Source organism: Cupressus sempervirens, chromosome 4 (genome assembly GCF_028749045.1).
Source record: "Cupressus sempervirens isolate cs-2001-9-10 chromosome 4, ASM2874904v1, whole genome shotgun sequence".
Lineage (NCBI taxonomy): Eukaryota > Viridiplantae > Streptophyta > Pinopsida > Cupressales > Cupressaceae > Cupressus > Cupressus sempervirens.
Genome location: NC_143121.1, coordinates 881,213,807 through 881,225,965, shown reverse-complemented (window position 1 = coordinate 881,225,965; position 12,159 = coordinate 881,213,807). Strand labels below are relative to the sequence as shown.

At 30.5% G+C, this 12,159-nt stretch overlaps 1 protein-coding gene across 1 annotated transcript in view; it reads left to right on the top strand.

The window, feature by feature from the left end:
• LOC149564206 (squalene monooxygenase SE1-like) overlaps window positions 1–885 on the top strand; it is a 121,892-nt gene extending 121,007 nt beyond the window's left edge. Inside the window, exon 8 of the mRNA XM_089827277.1 lies at window positions 498–885. Coding sequence (XP_089683403.1) covers window positions 498–626 — 129 coding nt within the window. The 3' untranslated portion in view covers window positions 627–885. The remainder of the gene's footprint in view (window positions 1–497) is intronic.
• Window positions 886–12,159: the final 11,274 nt, after the last annotated feature.

Below are 12,159 nucleotides of genomic sequence, written 5' to 3'. Positions count from 1 at the left end.
TTCTTCTCTCAGATATTTTTTATGCAATGCAAGTTTCCTATACATGAAACTTTGGTGTCCTTTCTTCAGCCTTCAACAATGCCACGGCTGGAGGTTCTTAGATCACTTTCAATCTAAATATTAAAACTTTCCTGTAATATTTTTTTTGCAATGAAAGTTTTCTCTACATGAAACTTTGAAAAGTCTTAGGAAAGAGGACATCTAACTTTTTCCTCTCGGCCATAGTGATATATTTGCTCATAGGTATTTCAGTCATATTTTTCTATATGCATGCTTGTTGGAGTCGCACAGATAGCGAGGCCAAATTCTCATCTGCATTTCGCTCTCAAAAATATTTGGAAAACTTATTAATAAATACAGATGCAACTGATCTTTGTTGAAGTATGCCTGCTTTTCTTTGATTTCTTTTAAAATTGCCGATCACATTCTGATATTTCGTTTTATGGTTGTTTCAATTGTATAACTATCACACGTCTGGTTCTTGTTGGTTCTGGCAGGGTGCCTCCAATATCATTTTTCCAATTATTAAGGCAGAAGGGGTCAGACAAATGTTCTTTCCGAGTACAGTTCCTGCGTATTACAGGGCACCACCTGCACAAAGCATCCAGGAGAGGAGCAACAGCTAGCAATTATATGATATGCTTGCTATATCTATCATTAATTGATTATACCTTGTGTATCCATATCAGGAAAATAGATACAATAATAGTTATCATTTATGGTCTTCAGATCACTATGCAAAATGAGCATAGATGATTTAACATTTGAAATGTTTAGATTCACATATCAAAATTGATTCATCTCGTGATATGAAGGTACACTAACACAGGAGACCTCAATTTATTTGATTAATAAATTTATGATGAGAACTTATGCTTGATTTCACTGAATCTCCAAATTGAGAAAGCCATATATCTACTGCACTAAAGTCTAGGACTTAATATTTTAAGATTCTGCTCATCTTATTTAGGGGAGCAATGTGTTTAAATTATTAAATTTTAATTATGCCGAAGGCATTCCCTATATGAGATGGGCGAGCTAATTTTGTACATCAACGGTTGAAAGTCTCTAAAAGCCCTCGACGACCATCCATTCCATCCTGGCCGCTCGTTGCAAAAAAAATAGCAGTTGTTGCATTTGACAGGTAAGTGCAAAAAGTGGAAGATGAAATGGACCCCATCGCTTTACTCTTTTACCACTCTTAACCCTTTGCACGGTTGGCCCCAATCTCAATAAAACTCGGAACAACATCATGACCTATTGGCTACCAGTCTCTACACAATCTCGAACGTTGCAGTTCCGGGCAGCTGACCCAATCGCACGTTGATCGTCCCATTCAAACATGACCCTCAACTGCATCTTGTCAGCAATTGGCCTTGCATACGCCTTATCATCCATGGATTAAGCATCCAAGACTGCAAGCCTGGTGTATAAGCTGGAATATGTCCCTCCATCTAATTACGAGTTAAGAATTTTGTGCATGCAGGGGCCAACCAATATTGTTTCAGGGCAAGCAAACAGAACTTCCCGCCATCATCCTAACCTGCATTCCTGCCGCTCAATGTTTCATTTCCATGATCTGGACTCTGGATTGTGAAATGACGGAGGAGACGAAGAGTCAACTGCCGTGAGAGAAGGGATTAAATGGATTAAATGAAAAGTTCACTTCAGAAAACCTAATTTTTATATTGTCTTGCTTTGAGACCATTTAAAATTAGAAATATAATCTTAAATATAAAATGTGATTTGAAGACAATTAAGCTTGTCTTAGATTAAAGTCTTAAATCCTTCTATCATGTTGTAGTGTATATGTTTCAAATTAATCCCCCATTTTGCACAGTTCGAAGGAAATTGGTGGAGGTTGTGGAATTTGGCTTCATGCCTTCGAAATGCATTTGATCATAATTTATATACATCCTTATCCATAATTCAGTGTCCTTAATCTACAAACTTTGCGTACCAGGAGACAACTCTTAAATAATAAGACATTCTTGGTGAAGAGTGCTTGTGTGAGTAATTGTAAATTCCATCTCTACACTGTTGATACAGATCAATAATTATCTACTATCATATTGTTGACAAAGAGCTTTAAATGGTAAATTCTTATCCTTTTTTCTAATACTTATTTCACAGACGTTGTCTCTGTAAGTCTGTTAGTCGCAATGGAAGTGCGAAGGCAAACGAACAAGGCAATTCTGGCGATGTTAAGCAATTCCGGCTGCCACTCCGCGGTCGCGTGAGACAAGACTATTGGTCAGGTTTTAATAGAAATTGAATCCTGTATTAATATCGCAGCTTGACCTGCGGTATGCATTGGTGCTAAGCAATTACCGATATTAATTTGTGTACAACATTATTGAATATGTTAAATAATGTAATAAATAGTATATTTTAATATCATAAAATACGTTCAACTTCAATATTTTAAAGTGATAATAATATATTAAATATTTTTGTAAATTATACATTGTGTAAATTTATATATTATTAATATAATATGTATTTGTGTAAATTATATATTATGAGTAAGCTATAATATAACATTGAAAGGGATGAGAAATATAAGGGACGGCGGATAAGGCGAGCTATTTAGAAGTGATAAGGAATTGTTGGGGGTAATAAGGGAGTCCAAGGAGAGATAAAGGGAGAGATAAAGGGAGCTTCTTCGGGCCATAAGGTGTGAGGAATGGTGAGAGAAGTTGTTTGGTGAAATGAGGAGTAGGATTGTATCAGGGGAGTCGCTTGGAGAGATAAGGTGTAAGGAGAGGTAAGGGGAGATATATGGAGAAATATGAAGTTGTTGTTATGATTAGGTTTGTATGTAGTGATAAGGAGAGTTGGAAAGATTGAGGGTAATGATAGATGGTAGGAGACATAAGGAGACTTGAAGTGATACAGTGCTAGAGTGATAAGGGGAGTATGGAGCGAGAAGAAGCTACATGTGTGTGTGTGCGAGAGAGAGAGAGAGAGAGAGAGAGAGAGAGAGAGAGAGAGAGAGAGAGAGGAGAAAAAGTTGATGGTAGAAGATCGATGATGGATGGAATAATAAGGATTATATGGAGCAATTAGGAGATAGAGAGATAAGAAGGTAGGAGTAATAAGAAGTCTTTGGAGCTCTGAGGATCCCAACACACTATGAGACAACTACACGAGTCACATCAATTGGAGGTTTTATATGCATCAAGCTAAGACACCACCATAAGGATATTTATAAACAATTGAATCCAATTGATCACATTACTTTTAAATTATATACCATGTCATGTTACACTATAACATGGAATTAAAAGTATATTCTTAGAGTGAAAGAGCTTTAGATTTAACAAGCACTTCCTTGGACTTCAATGAAAAAATGAAACACTATAAACTAGTACATGTTTTTTGATTGAGAACCTTCTCTTCTCTCCTCACTTTTTGCACTCTATTTTACTATTATTCTATCAATTAATAAGATCACCTTTTTAAAGATACAAATTTAAATTTGAAATCTTTAAACCCATATTTAAATATGAAAATTTATGTACATCCTTTAACATAATTAAAATGTTGAATATATTGAATTGAGTTAGATGTTGCTCTAGTCTCTAGAATATGGGTTTAGATAAAAATATCATCTTACCAATTAATAATTTTCATAATGTAAGTAAAGATTATTAATAAGATGTATCTATAAAAAAACCATAGATTATTATATATTTAACTAAAAATTCTAGATAATATTAGGAAATTCAACTATTGAATATATTTCATAGAAATGAAATGTGAAAAAAAGTGGCCAGCCTTAGATTTGAAGAATTTTTTCTTCTTCTTAGAATCTCTCTCTCACTCAACACGAGTCCATTAACAATTTAGCATATGATTATCTCCTAACTCAAAAGGTTTTGTTTCAATCATGTTTGACTCTTTATAACACATAAACAATTTATGTGTACCTGTCAATTTTTCATTGACTACCATTTGTCATGCAAGACTTTGTCGATTTCTATTTTTTACTAGTGGGAATATTAAAGATGTTATATTTTCTTACTTTAGTACTTGTAATATATCACCTAGGTAATTATGTAGTTTTTTCCTATTTCATAGTTTTATTACTATTATTATTATTATTATATTTTTTGGACTCGCACAGATTAGTTAAATCAAAATAAAAGGTAAAACTTATAATCCACAAGAGCTACTAGATTAAAATGGCATGATAACACACACATAAACACCATTTTCTTTCATGCCATTGTGTGGATATTTTGTAGTTATAAGAATGTATTGACACTACATTTATATTTGAGAGATTTTTATTGTGCCAAAACCCCTAATGTGTTTCAAGGCGTGTGCCATTTGTCTCCTTGTGATGTGTAATATAACTCTTGCTTTGTGACATTGCTCAATTGCGTCACATGTTCTATAAGTCTATTTGGTAGTAATGAAGTATAATATTAGTGTTCCATTGGATTATTAATATCTCTCAAATAAATGATAAAAAATTTATACATAGATATATAGGAGATGGATATAGAGAAAGTTATGGATATAAGAAATTTTGAGAGGGGGGCAATGAAGATGGAGTGAATGAGGGGCTGGGGGCAAGATGCCATAAATAGATAGAGAAAGAGATGGAGTAAGAGAGAGAGAGAGAGAGAGAGAGAGAGAGAGAGAGAGAGAGTCTCATTTTCCTCTACCTACCCTCTCATCTTCGTATATATATATTTTGTAATTGATCTTCAATATATCTTCGACATACCTATTGCACACTAAGGTGTGATTGTTAGTATTAATTTAGATGTCTGCTGGTTGAACTGCAATGTCCTCTAGTATATGTGCTACTGCTGCTTAGCTACTAACTACCAGTATTGTTGTGTTTTGATTAAAGGTGCCACTTCTTAACAATGCATCTATTAAAAACCCTGATAGAAATACGTTCAAACTTAGTTCAAAAGAATAAATAGTAAATGGAAAAGCAATCTCCATGTGAAGTCAATGCATAAGGTGCATCTTATACGTGAATCGATGACTACCTCGCAAGTACCCTTTGAATCTACCTTACCTCTTACCATATAGTTCTACAGAAACAAATGTAGATACAAGAGAAATTGTTAAATAATAGTACTATTTTTTTTTTCTCCCATCAATTTGTTAGATGCAATTCAAATCGATGGCACATTTAACCATTTCTACTTGATTGTGTACAAATGTTTAAAATTACATACTCAAAATACACACTTTCAGATTTCCTAAGCACAAGAATATTTTTCAGATTTCCTAAGCACATGATTGTGTAAATGTAAATACAAATATCTATCTTGATTTTGTGATGTTTCCAAATAAATTTTGTTTAGGGAAGTGGACAACAAATCAACAAGAGATGCAATGTGGGGGTGGTAAAATAAAATCAATAGATCAAACGAGCTTATTAAATTTATATTATTTTATAAAATTATATATTTCAATTAATATATTATTTTAAAAATATGTTTAAAATTACGATGTTTCATTTTACAACAAATAATATATATAACAATAAATAATTAATATATAATTCTTTTTCAAAATATATATGACAATTATACGATATTTATGTATAACTGACATATGCAAGCTAATAAAAAATTAGAAATAATGTTATTTTAAAATCATTTTAGATTAACATGTTAGATATCTTGTCCATGTCACCAACTTAATGAAATGAAATGTTTTTTTAAATGATTATGAAATTATAGTACTTTGAAAATCTAAAAGTAATATTAAATAAGATATTTTAGATCAATCACGTTCACACATATTAATATGTGTAGCCACACACTTCCAATTTTTTTTTAAAATAATAATATATGGAATGATATGGTATATTGTTTCAATGAATTATAACGTTCTTCGTATTTTCGAGAGTTGATGAAATTCGTGAGACTATTTATTACAAGTGAGCATACCAATTAGTTTAGTGTAGGTTCATTGTGTGCAATGAATATTTCCTTAGTCAATTTTTTGAAAGTAATTTAAAATCAAAAGGTTCTGTTGCAACTTGAATTCCATAATTAAATGGTATTGTAAATTTTAAATGTTGATAGAGGACACAGAGAGGAATATAAGGGAATCAAAAGGATACTAATACAATAAGCATTTTTATAAATAATAATGAATGTCATATTTTATTTGAGAATGTACTCAATGATGAAAATGATCATGTATTCATAATATAAAAAATCAAGTAGAAAAATAAGAGACTAGAGATCTTAAATCAACCAAAGACGAAAAAAAGATAAATCCTAATACGTACAATTTTTTCATGTAAAGACTAAAATGACAAGTTTCTTACTACTTGATGATAATTCAATTGACAATTCAATACCAGTAAGAATGCAAGCTTTTGTGATAGTGGAGAAAATCTCCCACTGCTCACATTTAGTATCTATCAATCTTTTGAAAAACAATGTATACAAAAAGTAAATGATGCTAATTTATATTGTAGATAGTAAATACATGTTGTATAGAACTACCAGGTACAAAGTCAAATACATGTCATATAAACTACCAAGTGCATAGCTGGGCGGGTTTTGGAATCTATAATGTAGTCCTCATAAGTCAAAATTTCTCCTAAATAAATCAAACCCAAGCTTATTGTAAATGGTACTAATTTCCTAAGTTTTGCAATGTTAATTTTCAAAATGCTATAAATGACGTTAAAACTTAATTCCCTCATTGATTTAATGTTGTCTTTACAAATGCCAACTTCAATATTAGATGTAAAGAAAAACATTTGCACATGTGTGAAACTATTAGGCTTTACAAATTCTCAACTTCAATATTAAATGTAAAGTAAAATATTTGTACAATCATGTCTTAAACTATGATAGGCTTATTGTGGGAGCTTTGTCCCTAGATTTTATTTTTATTAGAATTAATGATTTTCTAATCAAACACAAAAATCCCTTTCTTTTCTTTTCACTGATGTTACAAAACAATCATTAATTAGAAACTTTCTAAAATTTAAATTTCTAAGTTGGCCACTATTGCTATAAAATATTTAGATGGTTGATATTAAAATGGTGAGTAAAACTTGGAATGTTTTTTTGATCATTGATTTTGATTCAATTTTTTGAGTTACACTAATGCCATTTGCATAGAGTTTTTCTTTCTTTGTTAAATGGAGCCATTATAGTGTAGAAACTTGGCAGAGCATGGGGAGCTTATTCCATAGTTATATTTGTTTTTACTTATATGGACAATATCATCTTCTTTCATAGTGTAGACAAAAGTAAGGGAGCTTATTCCATAGTTATATTTGCTTTTACTTATATGGACAATATCATCTTCTTTCATATTGTAGACAAAAGCAAGTTTCTTCAAACTCAAAAATAAATTCATTGTAAATTAAAAGAATGAAGAAACTCATTTTTAGTTTTTCATTCTTCATTTTTTAATATGACATCACTATTTAATTTATTTTTATTTTATTGTACAACACTAACATATGATAAATACAAATGTATGAGCAATACAAATGTTTTGGATCGGGCTTAAATAGTGCAGGAAGAGTTCCAACGACAAGTAATGGATCTAAAAAATGCCCACTTGTTTGACAAGAGCAACTGATCTTATTCCAAAAAAGCGGTTGATGACAATAATGCAGATTTTAATTAAATTGAGGAATTATTTCAAGTGGAATGTTAGTTTTTTCTTCTTTGAAGACCTCATTTATTGTATTGTTGATAGTGACACCCATCATTTTACTTTTTAAAAAGAATTTGATGAAAATATTGGTTTCAATGTTTCAAAAGTATTTATAGTACTTTCAAAAGCATGCATTTTTTTTTGTGTTTGCATCCATATCATATTAATAAAGTTTAATAAGTATTAAAAAAAAAAAAATCTTGTTGAAAGTATTTAATTATAATAATGTTTAGGCATGATTCAATACTTTTTAAAATTTGATTTTAAATAAAATCAAAATTTTATACATTTATAAATTTGATCATATTCTAATATTTACAAATCATTTCATTCAAATGCAAAAAGAGAAAAATAAAACACAACTTTAAATCTATTTAAATTAGTGAATAAACAAACATATCAATTTTTTTAAGCTGGTTTAATTTGGAGTCATCAAATTTGTTATTGTTGTTAGATTTGTGAGAAGGCTAATCGATACATTTTTTTTTCTCAATCTTATTAAAATTAGTATGGAATTATTATATTAAAAAATATATGTAATAAAATATAAATCTAATAAAAAATTATTCTCTTAAATAGACAATAGTCATTTGGTAACTAAAGTTGTGTTGTCCAATTTTTCATAATGCATTTAAAGCTTATTTTTACTAATTTCTAAAAACTAAACTTTGTTCTTCTTCAATAATGAAACTTAAATCCTTTTAAAAATTATTCTCATTTAAGACAAGTTTCTAATTTTTATTTTATATTTTTTTATGTAAAAGATATCCACCCACAATCTTCTTCTTTTACTAAAATTATTTTTAAATAATTATTTATATATAAAATTTATGTTTCAGCTGTACATATGTATATTTCTACAACACTAAATTAATTTAATATTGTATAAAAGAACTTTCACCTAAATTAAGGGGCTATTGGAATAATGAGGATGCATTCATATTTTGTATAGTTATCATATTCTACATTACCTTCTATTTATATAATCATATCTATTAATATTGTTTTATATTTCTTCTCATATTTAACCTCATTTTTTATAATCTCTGTTCATACATACCCATTCATTATATGGAAAGAAAATTCAAACAAGGCTGATTGTATTATAGAGATTGATTTAGGTTGTTGCTTTTTGAAGGAGCATCTTTCTTTACTTCTAATCATTCTTATCTTTATTTACTTTTATTAATATATCAATTGAACACCTTTTCTACCTAAAATCAATTCTTTCGCTTAAATTCAATTAAACAAATTGTCACACATACATAAAAACACAACTACTAGTTATCATGAAAATGAATTGAAAAATTTGGAGCTACATGCACATCGAATTATGCCAAAAAGAATGAACATTGAAAATCATTTTAAAAATTAGTCTTAAATATAATCTCTGTAAAATATGCAAACATCATTTTTCAACTTCTCTTCCCTTTAACATTTAGCAATTTAAAAAAAAAAAACGTTTTCTCTTGTATAAAATACTAGTTGTAATATCTATAGTAAATGATTGAAGGTCGCATTATGAGACATAAAAAATTTGATATAAATTTCTAATAATACATCTTTTAGAAAATGAACAATCCAAAGACTTGGATTTTTGAAACTTGAGCCATTTTTTTAGCAAACCCACATATAGATAAATGAAGAGCCTTTCCTTTATGTCTCACCTTGCTTGCTGAACAATGCACTCACTCAAACATTCTATAAAAACATTGTAGAATTGGGATCTTTCCATAAGTATGAGAATTTAAAAGAAAAGTATTTGTATATCAGTGCTAGAGCGATAAGATTTGAATTATTTTGGATCAATAACCTTACCAAATGAAAATTAGGAAAAGCCCTAACCATATGAGCACTATTACTATGACACCTATCAAGAGACCATTTCAAAATTGGTAGGTTGATCAAAATGAAGCAATGCACGCTATTTATTATACAAACTAGCTAAATTATTGTTCATGTATTGAAAAATTTCATATAGATGTGAGCATAAAACAAAGGAAAACTGACGCACGATATATGTTAGCTACTTGTAAGTGTTTGCAAATTACCAACACATATTAATACAATTAACTAACATATTTTCTAACATAGTATTGTTTGTTAGCAATATATTTTTAACCAAGATGCAAGTAAGTTGCTGCGTACACAGTGTCAAATATTTATAATCTATTTAAAAAAAATAGTACAAATATTAATACCATTGAATGCTACCATAAAAAATGGTACATTCTGCCAAATGCACATCTATGATAAGCATATTTGAAAAGTCGTGCACTCTAAAATGAGTTTGCAAATAAGAGGACTCATATATTTTGATAATTGTTTATAACCTTGTAAAGATATTCAAAAAGTATGCACATCCCAAAATAGTGTGCATGTCTTCCACATCCTCTGTATGGCAGCTAGAAAATATGTATGTGACCTCACAAAATATAGGTGTACAAGCCCATTTGACATTTGGCAGCATCTTCATGACAAGGTATGCACATTGATCAATTTGTGATTTGAAAGTATTAAAGAGTTGTCATTGCCTCAAATAAGAATATGTTACATTGATCCGACTCCATTAGGACATATAATTTTCATTGCACTGAATACTGATATATGTTATTTAAGGTGTTTATCATTATTAAAAATTGTGAAGAAGGTTGCCATTATTGCAACATTGTTTGACTATGCAAAAATCATGATTAAGACTTCTTATTCCAATTGCTGCAACACAAACTAAATAGTCACAATTTCTATCAAATAAGTATTTTTACATTAGTAGTCTTGGAGGGTGAGAATCCTTTTGGAAAATTTCCATATCCCTAAATGAACAACTCCCATTATTTGGGTGATGCATGATGACATCGAAGAAGACAACAAATTATTCACCCAAAAATAACAAAATTATGGAACATAGGCTTTACCTAGCTAATAGAATAGTGGAAAGCTTCTGCTAACAAAGGAGCTACAAAGTACCAGTGGCAAATCATGTAGAGTTTTGGACTAAACTATAAACTACAACTTTTCATCAGGGTTGAGAAAAAATTAAGAGAAAAAACCTTATGATTTTTCTGGGTGTTTTAATGAAGGAAATATTGGACCCTAGAATAGAAGTAGAGCTTTGAAGTAGTAATTTAGGGTTAACGAGGAAGAAATATCGAGAGTTTGAGAATTTTACGGGAAAAGATCAGAATTTGTGGGCTCTTAAAAAGCTCTCAGAAGAGGTATTTCTAGCTAAGGGAGGTAGTCCTAGTTGAAGGCCATACATCAGGGTATTATCCACGAACCTGGTTGGTTTAAGTAGCACAAGTTGAGTCGAAGATTGTGGTGCTTTCACAAAGATACGCTAAAAAGGTCTAATATTGTTTGAATTTGAAAAGTTCATAGTGTAAGCCATGTACAAGCTCTCAAAACCCTTGTTTCAATACAACAGAGACTATAACAACCCTTGTTTGTGTACTATAGAGACTTGAAAGATAGAGAGGGCTTTTTTCACTAGGAATTCTAGAGGAACCATGTCTTTAACAATGGCTTCCATGTCTTGGAAGCATGTCTTTATCAATGCCTTTCATGTCCTAAAGGTTGTGGAAAGTTCATGGCCAGTTTAGAATCTTCCAAATTGAAGATAATATAAATTTAAGGTCTTATAATCTAAGTGCTTTCAGGAAGAGTTTATATTTTTGCACATTTTTATTTGAACTAATTTTTTTTCCTTTTCATTTATAAACACAGGAAGTATGCATATAGTCAAAGATTTCTTAAATGTGACTGACTAGAATAATTGGTCTATTAGCATTGAGGGGATGACTACGCCTATAACTATTAACGTAAACATTATGGACAAGCAAGCTTATTTATTGTTTTTATAACGAAATATAGCATTGAGACCTTATTTTAATACAAATTTTCCTATTGTTATTTGTGTTGACATATCAGTCAAGTTTGTTATTAGTGACAACACTTATTCAAATTTTGTATGGCTACCAAGCTCATTGAATAGTCTACAATATTTGCCATGTAATTCAGTAGCCACCAAGCTCTACAATTGCTACCAAGTCTTTTGGACTAATTCTAAGTAGCCACCGAGCATTCCAGTGGTTACCAAGGGAATTCGATTAGTGTGAAGTCTACCAGTTCAACCTGAGCACTCTAGTGGTTACCGAGATTTGTAGTTTCTACTGAGCTAGCAATTCATGGAATACAAAGTTAGTGTTAACCAAGCTGTATGATGACTAGTGGTTACCGAGTGATTCAATTTCTGACAAGTAACATAGTATCTACCGAGTCACCAGTGCAGACCAAGTTCGAGACTACTTTGAGGTGATTAGTATGGATCGAGCTTCTACTTCTATTGAATGCATGACGATGCCTAGTAATGATAGTGGACACCAAGTATCAAAACTTCACCAAGTCAGTCTTTAAAACCCAAGTGTCTTCATATAGGCCGACTTTGTAATATTGGTGTTAATTTGTATATTGGCCAACTTTTTAATTTTGTAAACT